Below are 23,219 nucleotides of genomic sequence, written 5' to 3'. Positions count from 1 at the left end.
TCATTTTACAACTGGGTGGAATATTTCTATACTTTTTATTCTTTTACATGATTTGCCCTCCATTTCTCTGAATTTGTTTAGTTACCTAAACTGTCCGCCAGGTGGTGCAGTAAGTAAAGACTTCCACTTGGACAGTTGATGCTGGCCCACAGCCACTTACAATGAGAGAAAATGTACAGCGTCAGTGTAGGGAAAGCTGTAATGGGTTTAATAGACCTTTTTCAAGGCAAACATGTTGACATGTCATAGTAGGAAAAGCACAGGTGTATTCAAAACCATTAATGATGGCTGCATTCAACTTAGGAGAGGCCCTGGTATTGTTCATGCTGACTCACTGAAATAGCTTACTGGGACACTTGATGGAATTGAGCCATCGTTAAGGTTATCAATTTCAGCTGTGCTTTTCCTTCTACGACAAGTAAAAATGTCTGTGTGAAAAAGGTCCATATTAACTCTGATTAGTGCAAAAACACAATTGACTCGAAGCTATGTGCTTCGTGGGGATTTAACTCCAGCATTTTGTACTGGACCAGTATAGTACCCATGTTCTTAGTTTGTTAAGCCAGAAATTAAACTACGTGTTTATCATGGGACCAAGCCTCCCGAAAAACACCAGATGGAAATGCAGTGACCCCCAGTTAGGATACACTGATATAGATGACTATTATGTAGGCCATAGCATTGCAAAGCTCTGTCTTGGTAAATTAAAAACAGAATAATCTACTGTTAAACTTAAACATGAAAGTTAAAATGTCACGTCTAAAAACAATAGACAGTGGTATAGCTCAACGTAACCCTACAGATTTCCATACCGCTCCGAGTGCTTGTACACCTCGTGCCCGCGCAGGTGTGGCTCTCAGGCTCGTACCCGTCACCCCTCCCCCATCTACAAACTACAAACCCTGTCGGCGCGCTCCCGTGAAGTAAATCATTGTATCAGATTGAGACGGGGGAAAGCAGCGAGCGACTGGTCGGCAAAGCAATTCTGCTCCGCGAAACGCTGACAAATCCGACTGCTAGCCGCATACATTGCAGGTAAACTACTTTCTGGAATACCAGACCACTATGAAGTGCTACTTCTCTCGTGTTGTTAAGTTTTAAAGCGGACAGGGTTATTTTAAAAGTTGTCCGGAGCTTTAAAAGGCCGTGCTAGCGAAGCTAAAAGCTAGCGAGGTTAACGTTAGCTAACGTTAGCTTTTCCCCTAGCTGACCTTAATTTCAATGCCGCTTCCGCAATTGCCGAACACTTGTGCTTAGGCGAAAACCGCGGTGTTTTGAGTGTCGAAACTGCTGTGACCGAAACACCTCGGTCAAAGTCTATCGAGGGATGTTTGTACACTGTGAAAACTTAAGTGTTGTTTATAGATTGAACCGTTAAGACTGTCCTAGATTAGCGGTCCAGCCGTAGCCCAACAATGAGGCTCTTTTCCTGACTTGCCCCGGCTGACCAGGCGGCTTCCCAACGGCTCAGCGTCGCTTCTTGAATGGCTGCTAGTGGTAGTTTATTGTTAATGTTAGACGTTAGTTTTCCGGTAACATGCCAAAAATTATAAGGAACAACTACTTGTGGGTCTTGGTGTTAAGTTTGGATCGGGGCCACCCATCCGTTCTTCCACTGCGGACACACTAGCCATCTGTTGCCTCTGTGATGACGCCATCTTTCTGGTGACCCACCCAGTGGCTAGCTGGTTTAAAAACAATGGTTGACTAAACACTGGGAGCTCTCACAGGCTAGAAACACAACTTTTTCTGTGCTCTGGTAAACCACACAAAGCACGGCCAATTTTCTAACCAGCCATGCAAGTGTAAAACATTTGATCACTTGGGGCTGGGTGAAACCGACAAGCTCGTTCATCACCATATTTCTATTGACCACGATTATTGATAATGTGACAGTCTTCTGTGTGCCAGTTGTTGTTTTTATACAATAGTAAAGCAAAGCTAGAGATGTGATATGGTCTTGGAGAAACATAGCAGTAATGCACATGATTGTCAATTTCACCCTGACACACATGAAGGTAATGTTATCATTTGGCTGCGTAGCGAAGAGAGACATTTTTCAGGCTATACAACGATGAGTAAAATCTCAGACAATATATCATCTCTTAGCACATTGTCGAGATATATGACATCCACACCAAGATCTGAATAAGGACTTTTTGCAGGCAGGCTTGTAAAAAAAAGCTTGTATTTTTTTTTTTTTTTTTTCAAATTAATTGTTTTCGGATTGGGGTTCATTGATATTGTTTTGTAATTATGTTTTACGCACTTTATTATTCTTGCCAAATACACACAACCCTCCTGAATAGCATTCAGTCATTTAGAAGACACTGTAGCTCATTTTGCAGCACCTAAGGTCGGGGAGGGAGCGAGGCAGGTTTTATTGCAGGGGTTGTAACGCTTGAAGCTGTTAACTAAAATCATATCCTTTTCTCCATGGTAATGGAGGGAGATAACAGTGACTGACCTGATATCCAATTTCAGTAAATGGCCAATTCATAAATCTGGACTAATATTGTTTCTAATTTTTAAGGCATCTATATATATATATATATATATATATGCGCGCGCGCGCCAGTTCTCTAGGGGGTTGTGCTAAAGATGTGTTTTATTTTTTTTTAAGTTAAGATCTGCTAATCCTCTTGAAAATATAATTTAATTGCTTTGTCTTGTTACTCCAAGGTGTCTTTTACATGTTTATCCGCATTTAGCAGTGTTTTCCTGTGCAGCAGTTGCTGCTCGTTATAGTCTTAATGGTCCACTCATTTAAGCTATTTTAAATGTTTTTGTTTTGATTATAAGGATTAGAGTGTGTATTGTGAAATGATTGGGCTTATTATGAAGGATCTGATTATTGGGGCTTTAAACGTGGCATTAATTAGATTACCCAGGTGTTTTGAATGAGTCGTAGTGAGACTTTGTGGCTGGGATCAAATAGTCCAAAAAATGAAGTCATGTCTTTTCCTAACCACTTTTTCTTCACCTCGATGGAAAACGTCATGAGGTCAAGGAAAGATGTAAAGAAGAATTCACAAGGACTAAGGAAAAGACAACCGCGGTGCTAAGAAAATCCGACTGCACTTAGACTCATTTACGTAATCATGCGACAGTGGATGTTATTGATGTGGTGAAACTACAAGGTTCAGAAGATGGACTACAAAAAGTGCAACTTCGCCCTGCACGTTTTTAACGTGTTTAATTCAGGCCCTATAAACGTAGACACCCGGTGGAAATATTACTTCATTACCATTTTATTTTGAATTAAAGGAGGAATAGCAGAATAATCTCACTGATTATTTCAGAAGCTAAAAATTTAGTTCAGTCTCCTGTCAAGTTTATAACTACAGTTTTTAGTTTTGCTGCTTACATGTCCTGTGGTATTTGCTGCAGTGACATTACTGGGCACATGGAAACATTTACAATTACTGAAAGCAGTCTCTCTAATCAATAGTAAGTAAGTAAATCGTTAACACTAGCATTGGCTTACTTTTTTTCTTCTAAGATTATTTTTGGCCTTTTAATGGACAGGACAGCTAGGAAAGAGAGAGGGGGAAGACATGCAGGAAATCGTCACAGGTCGGACACGAACCCTGTATCTCGTTCAGTCAACACAAAATCTCTGCAACTCATGCAAATAGTTTTAATGAAAAATACACATCTATTTGGTTCTATCTGATGCTGTTTATCTTCTTTTGTAAAGGATGGTCCAGTTTACCTTATGCTAAAATAGATAATAATGAAGGAAGCAATGAAGCACTTTTCCATATCATTTCGATAATTCAACCAGCTCTTATCATGGCTGCCACTTAAATACTTCCGGGTCATTTCACTTAGTTAGGGAACCTTGAATGGAATATTCAACTGCAGCCCTTGTCTTAAGATCAGAAGACTCAATGCTTTAATTAGTATTATGATTAATCTGGTTGACTTTTAAATTCAGGATTCTCTTCTTCAATTCAGGAATGTTTTTTAACAAACCCATATGTTGTAGCTGTCATCATTGTTTATTTGAAGAAGGCCTGAGGGCAGAAACGTCGTCAGAATAAATATAGATATGCATATGGAGCCAGTGTGAGCAACACTTTTTTTTTTTTTCTCTTTCTCAGCTGTGATCTTCATCATGTAGGTTTGACAAATTGTTGCATGAAGCCAACTGCCCTATCTGAGCGCACACAGTCACTAACCGGTCTCCACAAAAGAGTTATGTTTTCTATGGATGTGCTGCACACAGTGTTAAAAATAATTATTTTGTAATTCTTTCAAAGTAATGGATTAATTAAAAATTTTGCTACCCGCAGAAATGCATCTCAGGTGGCAGAAGAAAAACTCCAATTTCTGTCAGGAACTGAAATATTCATCGGCCAGCAGGCCATTAACCATCACTAAGCGGTGGCTAATTTTCAGCGCTGAAGACTGTGTAGGGTATTTCCTGGAAGAAAGGCACACAGGCCTTTTGATGCAACTGTTGCATTTGTGGGGTTTTCAGAAAGACAAGCTGATGAGTCATCAAGCGCACAGTAACTACTAATAATACATTTAAGACTGTCATACAAGGAAACAATGCACTAACACTATTCAGCAGCGAAAATGCCACAGAATAGATTTGTGTTGGATGAAAATGCATGAGTGGGTTTGACTGGCAGGCCTGCTGTCAAAAATATTGCCTGTTTGATTGGATGACAGCTAACAGCCTACTTAACTATCTCAAAGGGGGCGGGGGGGCTAGATTGAAAGACAAGATCTATCAAACTTTGTCTTATTTTGAAATATTGTGTGACTTATTCAGTTAAGTAGCTAAGGACAGTTGGTTGAGAATTTTTTTTAAAAAGAGCACAATCACTGTCAAATATTCCTGTTGAAAGTCAGTTGATAAAGTGAATCACAAACAACAAAGCCGTCTTCTATTTTCATATCACAGGAATGTTCCCTGTTGCTCTCTCTGTATATCCTACTGTTAATTTGATCCTATTTGGGTTATCCCGGTCTCTCCGTATCCGTTGTTTGTCTCTCTTAATTTCATCTCATGCAGTGTGTTTACATGCACAGCAGTAACCCCAGTTAGTGAAGAACCGGGTTATGCCAGTTCTCCCCGTATACATGAGCGGGGAAGAATGACAATAGGTGGCACTCTGCCAACGCACAACTGGCCCTTCCTTCCGGTTGACCAATGTCAACATTACACGATCGGCCTTTTCAATTAGTAAAATTGAGCAACTTAATGTTTCATTCACACATTCTGTTCACAGCGTAGGAACGCACAGTGTTCACGCCAGGCGACTGACAACTTTTTCGGCTGATTATAACCTCTGTAACCAGTGTCGAGTGGAATTGGCAAGCTAACTTTGTTAGTTAACTAACATTAACGTTAGCCAGCGGCTGCAGCGGGGGCCACTCGGCCCCTCCACTTTTTTGCAGAGACACAACGTTGACAGCCCCAGAGATGGACAATCTGTTTACGTTAGCCATCTCCCGATGTCCGCTGCTGCCTCGGCCGGGAGTAAAACGGATGGACCGCAGGCTCTTTCTGCCGATGGTCCGCTAATTCGGGCATCGTTGTTTTGTTGTATGGTGTCATAGCAATGACAACAACAGATTATTTCCGGGTTATGATAACTCTGATTTTAACCAGGGTACGGTGTTTATATAATGTTTGAGAAATCGGTGGTATTGCCGTAACCTGAATATAATCTGTTTTTTAAACTGCATGTAAACGCACCAATGGTCTCTGGTTAGCCAATGTGCATGAGGGGCGGAGCTTTGTACATGTTGCCTGGTCCTTATTACTTACCAAGATTATGTTGATAACATGCACTGTTTGTTGTTACTAATCCCATCAGCATAGTCTGCAAAACCAACCTTTTCTTTTATTGGCATTTCTCAAAATGTTTAATTTATTCACCCAAAGAAGACAGCTGTAGGACCTCAGCTGTAAAGTAGTTGTCGGCAGGCTGTAGTTGGTGTTCCAACTACTTTCACCACTTCACATACGAACCCCTTCTAAGCATGACAAGCCTGTTAAATGTTTTGGGCTAGCTATTTGCCAAAGTGCTTTGTAGATATCATTAACATGTTAGCAGCCCGAGATGATGTTGTGTTGGTGGTAGTTTCATTGTTTGGCGCCATTTAGCTGCAGGCTCCAGCTCCAAGGAATAGTTGAGATTGTCACCAAGATTTTATATTCCCATGCATCAAAACATAAGTGTAATCCAACCCATATTCATCCAGATTTTTGTATAATCTGATTTGTGATGTAATTTACATGTTCAGCTCATAGAACAGGTATGGGGTGATTCTGCCAAAAAAAATATCCTTTTCCTGAAAACCCATTTAAAGCAATACGACTAAATAAACCATGAAGGTAATTTGTGGCATGAAAGCAAGAGTATGCGTTTCCATTATTTTTAACTAACTATGAATGACTGGCATATTTTTTTTTAGTACTTATGTGCATGACAGTGGAGCAAGAATAATACTAGACCCGGTGGATATGAACGTGAACTGGCGTTATCCTCTCAAGCTAAAGACATTGTTAATAAAAATAGTTACACATCTTCAGTTGTGTGGAAATGGCTCAGATTTCTCAAAAGCCGATTTTATGCCGGTCTGCAAAAATGTCTGCAGTTGGTGCCAAGCAGAACGGGAAAAACAACAAATCTTTTCCATCACCTGAACAGGTACCATCCCAGCGACCAAACGGAGACTATGAAAATGCAGACTCATGCTGCCCCGAGTCCACACAGCCTGCAAGTTTGGTCCAAAGTAGTAACGCTAGTTTGTCTGCTGTTAACAGCGCTGGCATTAGCTGTACCAAAACAACAATCAATCGTATCATCTTTTGCAGCCATTGGCCCATATAAAAACATTCACTGTTAGCTACCCACGAGCAGAGAATCGGTGTCAGATTATCCTGTCTCAGTTTTGCTCAGTCTAAAATTATGGACCTACCTGATGGCCTCTTTAATCAGAATCAGCTTTATTGGCCAGGTTTGCGTAGACAAACAAGGAATTTGACTCCGGGAATCTTTGCTCTCAAAGTACAACACTTTACAACATATTAATAATAAAAACAGACCATCGTTGGTTCAAGTCCCAGTACGGACCAAAGTACAGTGTGTGGATTGGTAGCTGGAGAGATGCCAGTTCACCTCCTGGGCCAGGTGCTCTTGAGCAAGGCACCGTACCCCCCAACCGCTCAGGGTGTTGGTCCAGCACTGGCAGCCCACTCACTCCGACATCTCTGCATTTGTGCATGAATAGGTCCTGAGCATGTCTGTGTACATTTTCAGGCCTGTGTGTAGTGATTTCTAACAGAGTGTAAATTGTAATTTCCCCACTGGGGATCAATAAACAGTATAATTATTTCTCCGCCGCCATTATGGTACTACAACTCGAACTAGCGCACATCATGACCTCAATGTCACCGTTCTCAGCCACTCCCTCTGTTCACCAAATATTTGTCCGGAGAAAACCCAAGAATACACCACAAACCCAGACAGAGTACTGAAGGAAAATGAAAATTGAGCGGAAGTACGTAGGAGGGTGGAGACAGGCTAATGTCACCCTGCTCTTTTGAAACAAGAGTTCAGGCAGTTCAAACACAGTAGTCTCCACTGCTAATGGCAATTTTCCTGTTGTGTTTTTTCTTAATAATTCCCCTGTTACGTGTTTTCCAGCATCTTTTTTTTTTTTTTTTTTTTTTTTTTTGAGCTAAGAAAAGTGTATTATTTATTTTTTAATGAAAATGTATTGTCTGATACGGTCATTGAAAGCCCAGCGGCTGCTTTGTATTACCGATTTCAAGACTCCGGTTGTCTGGTAAGCTGCTCTTAAGGAATCATTTGTGGCGTTATTGACTTGCTTATAGGCACCTAGCCAGCATTTGTTAAAAGGAGGGCACATTGTCATTTACCCGGTTTACCCGCTGGTCAAACGTTTCAAGCATTGACCACACACGTAGCTCGAGGCTACAGCTGCCCCCATTTTTGTCTTTTTCTTTTTCTCCAAGTCATGGAGGAAATGGTCTGATCTTATTTGACACCGCTGTCCTACTTGGAGATTCATTTACCAATTATAGACTGTTTGCAGCACCTCACAGTGCGTTAGTGCATTTTAGGGTCAGAATCTAATGGGACTGAGGGCAACAAAGGCTGTGATATTGAAAAGTCAATATTATTAGTAGGGATGAACCAGTACTGTTTTTTTTCAGTTACCAATACAGAGTATTGGTAGTTAATGAAACTGATAACCGATATTTGGAACAGATATGCATTTACAGAAAAACTAAATTATTATAATTAATTATAAATGAAAACTGTAACCTTCTACAGTCCATGTAGCCTGTTAACCATTAGTACAAGTACTCCGATTTAAAAAAATAAAAAAAAAAATAAAGTAAAAATACATATACAAGTATATGTCTTGCATTATAAATCTTTAGTTATTGTAACAAACAAAAAATTCTAAATTTTAACAAAATCAAAATAACTATTGCTGCATTATTGCATTCAAAACTTAAATGTTGAAGCTGTTAATGGTGTAGCTCATTTCAATTGACTTTAAGTCATAGTTTTAAGTGCAAGCAATATAAGCCTACCCCTTCAGGGTTTGTAATCTGGCTATAGGCCTAATGAACCAGCAAATGAAGTTATGGACGTTTGCTAAGGCTTATAAATTAGTCTTAATTAATTATAAATTAGTCTTCATAAATTGGTCTAATTAACACTGCAAGCTAACATTGTCATCACAAAAAAGTTCATTATTCGGGCTTTTTAAGTGATGTAACTGGACAGACTTGTCATTATAGAAATAGATCACAGGATTGGGCTGTTTTTGCAACTTCAGTGTGGAAATTATGTTTTTAACTTGGAAATTCCTGCAGCCTTACCTTTTTTTTGAAGCTTAGCGCAACCAGCTCCACCGGAGGCTGAGACGCTTCTGCTCGAGGCTGCTGCATGTGAGCCTCAGATTTGATTGGCTATTACTCCTATACCATCTAGCCAATCAGATAGTCTTGTGGGCGGAATATTAAGTGAGATTCAGTGGTAAGTGAAACCGGAGCGAGTGACACAGAGCTGTAGCAGAGCCAGAGTAGCTCACTTTTTATTAATTAACTCGGTTATCTGTAAAATAAAAAACTGATGCAGATAATCTGCAAATTGCCAAATATTGGCCATGATAATCGGCCAGGCCTACAATTGGACAATTGGCTGATCGCTACTAGAGAGCAATAATTGACAAGAAGCATACGAGTACTTGCGTTAGCTGAAAATGCCAGTTGCATACAAACTGCTGTTTGAACAAAAAATAAAACGAAGGCTAACGGCAAAAGTGACACAGGGAATTGAACCTCTAACCTGGACTGTGGTAGCGCCATGTTACAGCTCCAGAAATGCTGCATATCAAAACTGCAGCTCAGCTGATGAATTGAGGAAGAAGAGCAGAGGTGTCGGGGAGTTTGCTCTCTATCACGCCTCCAGCTGACTCACTGCTGGAGATAGCAGGGTAGAGAAAGGCGATTGACACCACACAGGGCTGCACTTTCTCGGATCAAGGAGGAAATGACCCAACAGTGATATGATTTATTACCCTCTCTATGCCGGGTCCAGTTGTCCTTGCGCCGTTAGTAAGCACTCAGTACATGTGCTTGTAAGCGGTCTCTGCAGTAGTGCCACCATGACAAATGAGGTGCGTTTGATACTTGGTGAATGAATTGTTTTGGATACAGTTCCTGTTCAAGTATGAAGGGAAATTGCCGTTTCCTTTTTTTTTGTTGCGATCACATTCTGTTGTTTGTAAAATGTCACCATGAATCTTGTTATTATACACCGGCAAGAATTGAATAATTCTAAAGATGTCGATAGAAAATCAACATTTAAACCTAATTTCTGTGTTTGAGGCTAAGCTTGGATCACTCCATATTGAGAAATGTCATTTTACAGAAAGTCCCATACTACAAAACACTCCTTTGCCCCAACTTCCCTTAACTCTGTTGGGCAAACTCGTTCTCTCACACCCACACTGACACATGTGTTGGGTCTTCTAATGTCATGAATTACTGGTAGAGATGCACCGATAGACCGGAATTGGCTTTTTGGTTTTCACGTGCTCGGCCATGACCGGCGACCGGCAGGTCAGTCTGACATGCCGATTTCATGCCGGTCAACGCTACAATTAACTGACGACATAAGTTCTACGAGGTACAGTTCTCAAGGATGCACGCACGCGACAGCGCAGTCTCTTTTTCCTTTCTCTCAACTTTTCTGCCGTGTGTCGCGTGAATCGGCCTAGAAAGTTGTAATCGGTGCATCTCTAATTACTGGAACCTCGGATACATTTTACTTCTTAGTAGCTGTTGTTGCGCTGTGCCGCATTCGACACCTGTATGTTGTGTAAGAATGGGAACGTAACAGGGACGTACACAGAAATGTGGGGGGGGGCACTGGTGCAATCTTAACACAGCACTATCTTCTGGATGATACTGGCATACTTTATCATTATAAACCATGATAAGACAATTGATAGAATTTATATATTGGATGACACAGGACAACAGCTCTGTCTCGACAAAATGGACGTGCTGTCACTCCCACCAGTCAGTCTATAGCCTAAAATGCAGCTAGCTTGCTTGTTTGTGTGATTTCAGCTTTTGGTTTACACCTACTGTCGTCCGCCTTTTTGGCCAACAAGCCACTAAATATTAGGGGATTCCTGCTCTTGTCAGGCCACTTGTGCAATATTAAATAAGCCTGAAGGGTGGCAAGCTTTCCTTACTTTAACCAAAATCACAAATATGAAGACCATTATATGTCCGTCTTGGGTTTTCTTGTTTTCCATTAATCGTGTCACAACCCCCTGAGAGAACCTTTAACTGCTTTTTTTTTTTTCCAGCCCTGTGGTTAAATGTGTCATGTATAGTGTTGCATGGTGCACCTGCATCATGCAACACTACTCAACACATTAGTACTCAACACACTACTTTCATGCCACATATATTGAACACACATTTCATGTTTTCTTTAGTCTTAATCTATAAAATGGGCTGTCCTGGCATTTTTACACAGGATAGTTTGTTGTGTATTTCCCCCTAAGATCACAAATATTGATGCTTCTGAATAGTCAAATGCTCTGCTGTTAACAGTTGTACTTTGGATTCTTCTTAATGCTTTTCCCGTGGCTCCTTGATCATAACCTCCTCCTCCTCTGTGTATTCCTCCAGGGATGGCAGCCATCCGTAAGAAGCTGGTGATAGTGGGAGATGGAGCTTGTGGAAAGACCTGCCTTCTGATTGTCTTCAGCAAGGACCAGTTCCCTGAGGTCTACGTCCCCACCGTGTTCGAGAACTACGTTGCTGACATAGAGGTGGATGGCAAACAGGTGAGACCATTGCAGTGAAACTGTCACTACTATCAGTCTTTCCCATTCCGATCCCATGTCAGAGTGGCCCCTCAGGATAAATGGATTGATCCACACCGCGGACGGCAAGAACTGTACTCAAGACCACCTCTTCAAGTGGACTTGGGCACGGATCGTGTTCACGCTAATCAAACGAACTGGACTTTGAGGTTAAATGTACTCTGATCTGGGCCCAGGTCCCTGATGTGAAACTGCACTGTTGAATTTTCACATCTTCCCTCACATTGCAGCAGTCATCTGCTAAATCTGGTCTGTTTTTTACAGACTGCTTTCGTTTTGGGCTTAGTCACAGGCCTTCAAATCAATCAACAAAATATGTGTAGGTGTTTCTGTGCCATCTTTTAGTTGTGCGAGTCGGATTTATCTAAAATGCCGTCAATTGCTATGCTAACTCGCACTAACCAGGTGTTTTTGTAATTGATTTTATTTCATTTCAACATGAATACAGATAGACGCATGATGATAGTGTGTATGCCTGATTTAGATAAACATATTTTACCCCGAGGAACCAGGACATTGTAGGGTTAGGGCTCTGTTTAATGCTTAAACATTGAATCAAAGTCCACTGTAACTCAGAAATTAGGAGGGATTCTCATCTGGGGGGTGGAAGACTCCTCGTGACTTTCAGGTTCATGATGTATGTGTGCCACTGTGGATGACTGCAGCACTCGACCCAGCTCATCAGTCAAAACCCCACATGTCCTGACCTCATTTTTGGGTTAATGGGATTCTGGGACGTTGAGTCTTGGCTGTTTGATTTCTAACTCTCTGTGCTTCTAAGGAAGACTCCGACTACTTCTTGTCAAGTGTCACACTTTTCCAAATGTCTTGATCTGGTTTCCTTTCCCGATTTTAGCTTTGCCGTCTGCTCGCTTAGAGAGGTTTTTACACGTCACGGTCACATTTTGTAGTGGCAGGGCTTAAGGGCCGTGTCCCAGAGCGTTTATTAGTGATGAACAAATACAGAATTGGACTATGTGTTCTCTTTTCTGTTGCTAATTTGAACCTTGTATTAAATCACTCACACTTATAAAAAGGGTCACGTGTCAGTTAATTTAAAAATAAATCCTATATTTAATTTATAGAATAGGACTACATTTTTTTTTTTTTTTTTTTTTTTTTTTTTTTAAAAGGACAATTTTCCCAGCATTAGAGATCCTCCACCTAAAATCTATAATGTTTAATTCTTTGCTTTCCTTCTTATACTCCTTTTTGATATTATGATGCACTGACTTCCTCTCGTGGAATAAGAAAATAAATCTGTCCTTTTCTAGTTCCTGGTCAGGACGAGGTCGACTAGTCCTTTCTTATCTCATTTATTTGCTGCCTTCACTGTGAAAGTTGTGCTGATCAGGATGGGCATGGTGTATTAACTTTTCTCCCTCCCTTTTGTTCTTCCTCTTCTCTTTCTTGTTCCGCTTTACTCCACATTCCTTTGTCCTTCTTGTCTACCCTCTGTGTGTGTGTGTGTGTGTGTGTGTGTGTGTGTGTGTGTGTGTGTGTGTGTGTGTGTGTGTGTGTGTGTGTGTGTGTGTGTGTGTGTGTGTGTGTGTGTGTGTGTGTGTGTGTGTGTGTGTGTGTGTGTGTGTGTGTGTGTGTGTGTGTGTGTGTGTCAGGTGGAGTTGGCTCTCTGGGATACTGCGGGTCAGGAAGACTATGACCGGCTTAGACCTCTCTCTTATCCAGACACTGACGTCATCCTCATGTGCTTTTCCATAGACAGCCCTGACAGCTTGGGTGAGTACAAATATCTCTCTCTCATAAACACACACACACACGGTGCTGTATTGTTTGGTTTATAACTGTCAAGGCATTATTTATGTGTGCAGCTTGGAGTCCAAAACAAATTTCTCTAAAGGCACAATAAAGTATATTGTATCGTACACAGACACACACCTACAAACAAATCATTTGTCATGCAGCCATGCTGTAAAACATGTCATGTCTTTTCGGTCATCATGATTATGAGCAGCACTTCTGTGATCACATGGAAATGGATTTGCATAAAATAAGGTGATAAAAGTTACAGATAATGTAAGTGCTATACATGAATTAAATAGGATTAAATCAGAGGAAGTTACAATTATAATAAAACAAAGGTCTATCGTACTAAAGCTCGTAATTCCACATTGGTTTACATGACCATTCTTCAGACAACACCTCTCCATTTAAAGCAGTGTTTTTGCTGACCAAGTGGGACATATTTTTTTTTTTCCAACACTTGATGCTCAGTTGAGATATGGAGGCTTTTCTTTGTTTCTTCTCGTCTTCAGAAGCAGCATTATCTTTGCGGTGGCTCGCATTTTAAATTAAATTACTTAGTAAATGTCGGTCTAATCAAAATGCTGACGTCCTGTGATTTAACTCTGTTAAACTAATTTAAAGATAAGGGTATTTGCTGAGACATCAAATAGCTTTTTATGCAAGGGTTTCCATTGTCTGTTTTTCAAAGTAGGTTTTCAGTTGTAGCGAGAAGAAATGGTACCAGCATTTCCTGTTTATTTTGGACAGTTTTGAGAATTTCCTGTTTTCTTAAGTGAGACATAGACAACAAGAGTAATCACTTGACTATCACAGTGCAAGAATGGGCTTAGCGCCGGTTTTATAGTTCTGTCACTTTTTCTTTCTTTTTTTTTTTTTTTTTTTTTATTGAGCTGTGGTGGCCTCCCATTGCTAGAACGTTTATCTCACAGCTGGAAAATGTTTAAATATAGTAAAGATTCACCTCCTCTATTGTAATGGGCTCTGCATTAAATTTTAGTGTAACAACCAAAATTACCTCAGACATGCACACATAAAATAAAATAGCCAATGATTATTGATCTATCCTGTTCTTCTATGGTCTTTTTTTTTTTTTTTTTTCCTTCACAGAAAACATTCCAGAGAAGTGGACCCCAGAGGTCAAACACTTCTGTCCCAACGTTCCCATCATCCTGGTAGGAAACAAAAAAGACCTGCGCAACGATGAGCACACGCGCCGAGAGCTGGCCAAGATGAAACAGGTACCCTAATTCTTCTTTTGGCTGGCTCAAATAGCTACTTGGACTTTTTTTCTTCTTTTTTGTAACAGATCTCTATTATTCTCTAGTATTTATAGAAGTACTTTCTCTTTATTAGCTAGTATTTTCTAGACTTGTGACTATTCATGGTTACTGTGAATGTGTTCCTAATCCAAATTCTTGGTTTTCTCTTCATCCAATAGGAGCCAGTGAAGTCAGAGGAGGGCCGGGACATGGCTGGCCGGATTGCAGCTTTCGGTTACATGGAGTGCTCCGCTAAGACCAAGGACGGCGTGCGGGAGGTGTTTGAGATGGCCACCAGGGCGGCTCTGCAGGCCCGCCGCGGAAAGAAGAGCAATAAATGTGTAGTGCTGTAAAATGGCCGACATATTTGGACTGTTTTCACCCTGGGCTACAGTACCCAGTAGCTAGGGCTCGGGAGGGACGGTGGGATTACTAGATGGGAGAGGGAGGGGGGGAGAAGAAAAGAGTGCAGTAAATGACTACCGCTGTAAAATGGCTGTTTGTTGGACTGAATTTACCCTGGGACTTGGGTTTGGGATGCTTTGTTGGGGGGGGGGGGTTGGGTGACTACCGCTGTAAACCATTGGGCTCTTTTCCTGTGGGGTTTCTATAAATTTGGGAAATTTACACCAGCCGAACGCTGGTACATTTTGTCTTTTCAACAAGCCACTTACACTGATAAAGATCATTAGGAGATCCTGGTCCTTTATACAAATCTAGCTGATTGGTAACACTGATAAAGTTGCTGGTGAATTATTGGATGTTCCAGACTGTTCAGTATAGACAACAACAAAAAAGGTTTAGTTTCCTGCCTAAATGACTTGATGGATGGATGGGGGGGACAGACAGCACAGTAAATGAGTACCACTGTAAATGGCCACCAGTGGACTATTTATCCCCAGTAATATTTATACCCTAGAAGTAGGCATGGGGCGGTGGGGAGTTAGACAGGTGGAGGGATGGGAAGACTGAAGCCTGGGTGTGACCGTGATGAGACTGTATACCAAACCAGTGCAAATTGTGCGGTGTTTATAGTTTTGCACATTCAGCCTACTTGTTATGTGCTGTAGTTACCTGGGCCCCAAAGTAGACCAATCACCAGTAAACTATTATTCTCATGCTGCTCAAAATGGTGCTCGAAACAGGTTCAAGGTTGATTTTCAATTCAATAACAAAAACCAGACCTTTTTGTTGTAAAATGTGGCATTCAGAAAAGTTGATCCTGATTGGGTTGTTGTAGCCACACTATTCAACAAGTGGTCACATGCTCGGGTCTTATGTGTGGTATTATCAGAGCGGCGTGGAGCTACATGCTCACATGTCCAGCTCCGTGTCAGTTAGTCTCACTGTGGCTAATCCTGTGCTCAAAGATTCACAGAGACAAACACGTTGAGCTGTACTCTTACTGAGATGATCTGTTACAGCCACCTAATAGTGAGCGCTCTATTTTTTTGCAGATAAGCTGCAGCTAAGTGCACAGGTTGAATTGAAAGAAAATGCCCACAGCACTGGTTTTTAATGTAAAAACGATCATTGCCACCTGTATTCCAGTTGCTGCTTTAAATGTTGGGCATCTTACTATAGCAGTGTTGTAGCGGACAGCGTGAAGTTTAGTTCCTTCCAGAGGAGCAGCATTGTGATACGGTCAGCATCAAGGCTGGACTAAAAGTACCCACGTGCTGGTGAATCTCTACTGAGGTTGGCTGGTCTACTCCAGGAGGCGATCAGCTGAAGGTTCTGAAACGTCAAGCGTTGGTCGGAGTGACTCGGTGGAAGGGGGGGGCAGGTAAATTGTGGTCCTGCTGGATGACAAAGTTAGCTTCCTGCCCTGCATAGATACAACCAGAGTAAACTCTTGCCAATGCTCAGCTCCCATCCCTTCCTGCTCCACATAGCTGACTGCTGGTGCTCAACTTCCCCTGGTTTTAGACCAGGACAAAGAACAAGGAGAGGAGAGTATTGTGTTTACATGCACACCACTGACATCCTTATTGGGGATGAACAACTATTCATTTTTTTTGTGTAGGCATGTATAAAAGTCAGATGTACAATAACCAGAACTAGTTAATGTTTGAGGGGGAAAAAAAGGTGCCTGTGATATACCACGTTATCCACCGTATACATGTCTGCCTTTTACTGGTTAACTGTTGGTTTAACAGTTCATCTTAAAAAGACAAACATCACACACGTGACATGACCTTTTTGTACTGTGCATGGGAATGCCAGAATTGTCAGGTTGGCTAGCTTGATATATTTTGGGGGTAAAACATGCTGGTAATCAGTAGCTGTCAGAGTGAGAATTAACTGCCTGCTGTCTGTTGGACATTTTTTCATTTTGGGGTATTTTTTATTTTTTGGAGGACTTTCCATTCTAACTAGGGTAAGGGTGGCCAGTCATATTTGGGATTTTTCAGCCACCAGCCTCCCCTGACTGAAGTTGAACCCTCCTGTTCTTCTTCCTGGCCTACAGGGAGCAGCCTGTTCCAGAAACTTGGTCTTGTGTTGTTGTTTTTATACTTAATGTTCTGCTTTAAAAAAAAATCATAAATATGTTGTCTATCAGTATTTAAAATAGGAGGTGTAAGACTATGGGACTGCTTATGTGTCGTTGCTTTAGTTCATTCTTCTTTTGTGCTTTAACTGAATTTTATTTCTGATGATTAACAATTGGTTGTAACGACCCGTCAATCATCCCTGCCAAATGCTGTTGTTAGGCAGTCAGGAGAAAGGCTGGCCCCTCGGCTGCCTGTCTAGAGCATCGCCGGCTCTTTTTCTGTTCTTTGTTTTGAACACAAACTTGGCTTAAAAGACAAAAGGAAAAACTATGTAAGTTTCCTTATTATGTACACATTTTTATTTCTACTTTTTATTGTATTTTTAAATCCTAATTTTGGATGCTGAAGCAATGACTTAAACAAAAGAACCGGAAAACCAAGCTGTATGCAAAGTCTGTAAATATAAAATGTGGGTTTGTTCATACTAGACTACACACGCGCACAGGACTGGAAACTATTTGTAAACTAGCTTTGGTTTGTGTAATAAATTACTTTCTATAACACCCAGCTCCTATTTATTGTGGTCTTGGGGGGAGAGATTTGTGTATCCAGACTGAATGTGACACACAAGTCGCATATAAACTGACAAATTACGGTAAATTATTTAGGAAACCGTTGAGAGGAAGGAAAGAAACTCTTTTGGACCCACAAATGAAATACTTTAAATTTTCCATCAAGAATAATTAGTTGACTCAAGACATATCTTGCTCTTGACCGTTGACTTGTCTGTGCAACAGACTGAAAAGTCTGACCACCTTAACGCATCCATGCTCAACCCCTTTAATTATAATTTATTGTTATATAATTGTTATTTACTTTTTGGTATGAAGTTGGTGAGATTTGTGTTAGAACCATGAACCAGCCACTATTGAAATGTGGATTTTTAGTCAAGCAACTGCATTTGAATTAGTGCTCTCTCCAAACCTTAAAGCTACACCCCCCAAATTTTCATCCCACCTCATTACTAAATAGTCACAGCAGAGTTTCAAAACAATGCATTCATGATTCATTGGTTCTGTTGGACCCTATATATCAGTAAATAAAGATAATAGTTGATCTGTGTTGCATGCAGTAGTGGTTTTTAAATCTTTGTGGTGCAGAGCCACAGATCATTGCAACAATAAAATCCCACTGCAGCCCCTTCTGATTGGACAAGACTCCCACGCAGCGCTTCAGCTGATCATAAACCAGGGGCGGCACACACAATGACACGCTGAATGTCATCCAAACCCCCTAATATCACTGAGTTTAAGTGCAAGTTTTTTAGATTTCAGCTACTAAGCATCACACCAACAGGCTTCTTTTAAGACTACTACTCCACAGTGTGGAGCTACTCTCCACTTGTGCTAATGTAACTCTGTTTTAGTGTGCCATATATATTATTAGTCTCATCACAAAATTAAAATGAGGTAAACATATTGTACCTTGCCACAAATAAATGAAAATACAATGTCTATTCCAGTCACTGCAATTTATGTAGTCTGATTTTATTTAAAAAAAACAGGTACAATATAGGTAATTAGGATGATTGCTGGTTGAGGAACAGAAAGAAACACCACATCACTCCGAGATGTGCCAGCAGCCTCACTCTGAGGCCCGTGCTGCAGAGAGAACGGAGTGTGTGGGATGCCGAGGTGAGGCAGCTTCAGCCTGTGTGGGATGAAGCTGGATGTTGTGGAGTGATAACGAGAAGCTGCGAGCGTGTGCAGTGTGGAACTGCTCTGTGTACGGCAGCGCTGAGGAGGAGTGGAAATCCAGGAATAAAATGGATGTACGAGCAGGATGGCGCTCACAAGGAGCATGCACTTACAGTAACCTCTTCATATAGAAACATATATATTTAGCCTCACATGCAGCATACATCGCGTTACATTTTTACAACTAATGTGGACCAAATAGTGTCAGCAATCTCGCCATGTCTGATTCTGTTTTGAGCTGGATGTGAACACTGAAATCATCGTTTGTTTAATGCTGCCAGAGCAATAAATGATCCAGGGCAACTGTCAATATGTTGGTGCTACTGTTAGCATGAAGGACAAGAGAACACGACAAGAGAGGAAGTAAAATAGCCAATTTCATAGGTATTCATGGACATATATAACACCAAACCTCAAGACACTATGGCAAAGGTATTTCAAAGAGGGGAAAGCATATAGACACAAAGACACATGTCTCTTACATTGTCACTGTGCAAGCATCAGCTAGTAGCAGCTAGTAATTTAGAACTTAGTAGTAGCAGTAGTCTCTATAAAAGATCCAAGGATGAGGTCTGTGAGCCTTAGAACCTACATTTCCTACATTCCTGGCTTTCCTTCTGTAATTCCTTCCATTGCATGCCGCTCAGATCACAGGTCGAACTCTAGTCTCGCTCCACATTATTACATCATAAAGATGCCCAGAGTGAACTACGGTTATACAGGAGACTTGTGTGCTATGGTTGGAGGAGGCGGAGGGATAAACCAGTATAGAAAATAGGAGGAAGGATAGTAGGAGGAGGCCTCCAATGATGGATTACAAGAGGTGTAGTAGGTGGATGAGAGAGGAAACAAGTAGTCAGCTTGTCCCACTCTGAGTGAAAATGACTCCCTGCAAATGAGAAGAGAGCCCTTTTTACCCTTACTGTAAAACACTAAACCAGCTGAGCCAGAGCACTGTTAGTTGCTAGTGGCCACTAAGCTGCATTTTTACTGTATATTATTATAACCCTCAAGTGGATTCACAAGGAAATCTGCTGGATTGCTCTGTAGCACAAAACAGGGCATTGGCTCTCCTAAGCAAACACTTTTTTTCCCCCAATGGCAGATGAGCGTTGATGGAAAAGCAACTTTCACGTTCCAAAATATTTTTCTTCTTTAGTAAAGCCAAAGAGATAACAGCAAGCATGGTGGGAGAAGTATTCAGATCCTTTACTTAAGTAAAAGTAGCAATTCCACTACAAGTCCTGCATTCAGTACTCATTCTGTAGAAAAATGATTTTAAGTAATTTATATACAAACTGTGTAGTTTAATCCACAGCAATGCATCATATTATATATGATTATAATAACAGTATCATTAATGGCTGTGTGTTGAGTTATTTTGAGGGGACAGCACATTTACACTGTTATACAAGCTGTACACTTAATACTTTACATTGTAGCAAAGTGTCATTTCTTCAGTGTTGTCCCATTAAAAGATATAATGAAATATTTACTAAAATGTGAGGGGTGTACTCACTTTTGTGAGATACTGTATGTAATGTCACTGTACTGTAAGAACCACTTTTCTCTAAGAAGTATTTTTTTTCCCTGCTTGGTGATGATGCATTTTCAAGCTAATCCAAGTTTCTTTCTTTTTTAAATAATTTATTTAGCTTCAGAAGTACAGTAGGAAAATTTTCTCAACCCATAAAGGAACACATAATCCTATAGTCTATCAGAAAAATGTTAATTCAAAATCACCATATGGAGATACATGGTTTTCACTAGACAGGAAGGGTATGAAAATTGTAATCTGAAAAATAAGTCTGATAAAAGTAGTGGAGTAAACGTACAACAGACCTATTTGCCTCTGAGATGTAACTGAGTGGAATAATTGTATAGAGTTGCATAAAATAAAAGGAAGTAGGCTACCTCAAATTTGCCTACATGAGAAAATGTAGTTACATGATACTGCTGGCGATGGGTGCGTTTCAGTGTTTTCATCTGATGAATGCTAGGCATGCCAACTGAAACTGCCTTTATCCACGTGGCTACACTCTGACAAGGCTACACCCAAATGGTGTCAAAACACGTCATAAATATATATGCTTCATACTAGCTACATCTCTTTGTAGTTAATAGCACAAAGAATGTGCAGCCATGTTGGACACACAAACTCACCACTGGATTTGAATATGAGACTTTTAACATAAGAGTCAACTTGTTGAAACAAGTGGGTGAGTCTCAATCACACAGCTATTTTATGGTTATTCATGACTTATTAACAACGTCTAGTCTCTACTCTGTTAAGGGAAATGAAGGTGGCTCTTTAGAGAGAAATTCAGAACGAAACCAGAGTCAAAAGGGAAGGAAGGAAGTTCGTCACTGCCTACTCCACCCAAAACTGGTGGCCCGGCGACGCTGCCCCTGCTGCAACACTTGTAGAGGAATGAGCTGGAGAGAGACTGTTCCCTGTTTCTTTCTTTCTGTTTCTTTCTCTCTGTGTCTCCCTCTGCCTCCCTGCTTACCCGGCTGCCGGTCGGAGAGGAGTAGCGCACATTAGAGCTGAACCGCCGGCTTTATATACCGGTCTATTTTTAGCCCCTCGCCGAGCCCAACTATTTTTAACCAATATGAGCTCATCGCCCGCCCGACTTGTCCAATGGGATAACAAGCAGAAGAAGGGGACCGTCCAATGGGTGGGAACGAGATAGGAGAGGGGGCGGGTTACACAAGAGCCTATCATCTGCAGTGAAACAGGCAGCGAACGAGGGAGGAAAACCATGAGGAAAACACAAACAGGAAGGACCTCTCACTCTGCCGCTTTTACAAGGCACCACAAACCTAAGGAGTAAGGAGAGCCAGAGTCCTTGCGATGTTCATACTAACTGACGCCCCAATGACTTTTCTCATAGAGAGTTGACTCTAAAAAGCTAAGACGTGATACTAGGGCTTTCTGGTCATATTAAGAGAAATGAACATGTTCATGTTCTGGCTAGTAAATAATCACTTGTCATTTCATTAATAATAAATACTTATTTTGTTAGCTTTCAACAACAGCAAACTGGCCTACCATATTCTGCCAAAGCTAAATTGGAGTCATTCCCTCTGTGTGTCTGTGCTTCACAGGTTACCTGCTCCCATTAAGTCTAGAGGCTCCTACAAATATGGATATATTTGGCCTGAATTTGTAAGACATAATAATCATATGTTTGTGTTCTTCAATTTCCCCCCAAAACTTTATGCAAGTTGTTTAGATGATGCTAAAAAAAATTATTTCCTGGGGAGGCAAAGGTTCAGCCTTGCCTTTAAGGTGGATTAAGTCCAGAATTCATTTCCTATTTGTTTCAATCAAGGTCGAGCAAAATACATTCAACTTCCTGTCATGAAGAGATCTAATTTCATGTAGGGTTCAACCTCATTGAACTTTGACCTGTGGCATTGTGAGACCCAATAATGTCCAGCCAATTTCAGCGAGAGTTATGGATGACCCCTCAATCTGGAAGTAGTAGTCCGCACAGATCCGCTGTGTTTTAAACACAGTGTTTATGTATGCTGCTGCTGCTGCATTGAGAGTACAGTAAGAGTGATTTCTCTTTCAACCACAGTTTTTTTTTTCACAATATGTTTATTGTCATTTTCTTAGAACAGCCCAACAGTAAAACCTACAGTAACAATACAATTTAAGACTACACATAGGCCTTTTCACATTACCCAGACACACATACCATCATCACTTTGCACCAATCTAAAGTAAAATATAAATAAAATAAAATAAATATTTTCCATCATCGTCTACAATTTTCTTTCAGGTAGAGCCCACCTTTCCATCTTTAATTATATTCATATATGGTTCCCAAAGTTTAGCAAAGTCTTTCCGCTTGCCCTTCTTTCAACCACAGTTATTCATCTTTCAATAGACGATCTTTGATGATGACTTTGGACTGACTGGTAGGACTGGCTACTCTGTCTGAGGTGTATTTTTTTTGTTATGACTTTGGAGTGGCTATGACAAGGATTGCCCCATGATTGTGAGTCATACATACACCCACCTATTCTGTTGTTTCCCAAAGTTTTATTTTTAGGTTGTCCGCACCGAAACACTACGCCCAGTGACCCATCTCTCTCTCTTCCTCTGGTGGGACAAGAGTTTATAGGCCATAACACTGGCTTGCGTTTCCCACAGTTGACCGAAAGAATCGCCTATTATTTAACTCAGCCTTACTAAGATTACTCAACCGCAGTGCTAATGTTCATATTTCACTGTAGGTTCATTGCTGGCTACTGTTTTAGCACCAAGCGCGCTCCCGTGCAGCCGCGCCCCCACACAAAGGTTCCAACACATCATGACGGGAGCGCGCAAGACGGTCAGACCCACTCCCTCCAAACCCACTCCACCCTGTCATAAACTCCATCCCATCTGTTAAAGAATTTAAATCCAAATGACTCCCTGGAATTCAATTTGATCAGCCAATAATTGAAATAATAGCCTACTTAAAAAAAAGTACTGAAATCAAACATCACAGCAAAAGGCATCAATTAAACGTGTC

The 23,219-nt window shown here is 40.9% G+C and overlaps 1 protein-coding gene across 1 annotated transcript; it reads left to right on the top strand.

Moving 5' to 3' along the window:
• Window positions 1-918: 918 nt before the first annotated feature.
• rhoab (ras homolog gene family, member Ab) lies at window positions 919-17,493 on the top strand. The gene is made up of 5 exons (XM_028583214.1): window positions 919-1,035; window positions 11,216-11,373; window positions 13,029-13,149; window positions 14,284-14,414; window positions 14,615-17,493. The coding sequence occupies exons 2-5, from the start codon at window positions 11,218-11,220 to the stop codon at window positions 14,786-14,788; spliced, it is 582 nt and encodes a 193-aa protein (XP_028439015.1). The 5' UTR covers window positions 919-1,035; window positions 11,216-11,217; the 3' UTR covers window positions 14,789-17,493.
• Window positions 17,494-23,219: the final 5,726 nt, after the last annotated feature.

Source organism: Perca flavescens, chromosome 7, assembly GCF_004354835.1.
Source record: "Perca flavescens isolate YP-PL-M2 chromosome 7, PFLA_1.0, whole genome shotgun sequence".
Classification (NCBI taxonomy): Eukaryota; Metazoa; Chordata; class Actinopteri; order Perciformes; family Percidae; genus Perca; species Perca flavescens.
The sequence above is the reverse complement of the archived record's forward strand: the minus strand, read 5'-3'. Positions and strand labels throughout refer to the sequence as shown.

Coding starts and splice junctions, on each gene's coding strand:
- rhoab (XM_028583214.1), top strand. CDS start 11,218: ATGGCAGCCATCCGTAAGAAGCTGGTGATAGTGGGAGATGGAGCTTGT. Junction 11,374..13,028: donor TAGAGGTGGATGGCAAACAG/GTGAGACCATTG, acceptor TGTGTGTGTCAG/GTGGAGTTGGCTCTCTGGGA. Junction 13,150..14,283: donor AGACAGCCCTGACAGCTTGG/GTGAGTACAAAT, acceptor TTTCCTTCACAG/AAAACATTCCAGAGAAGTGG.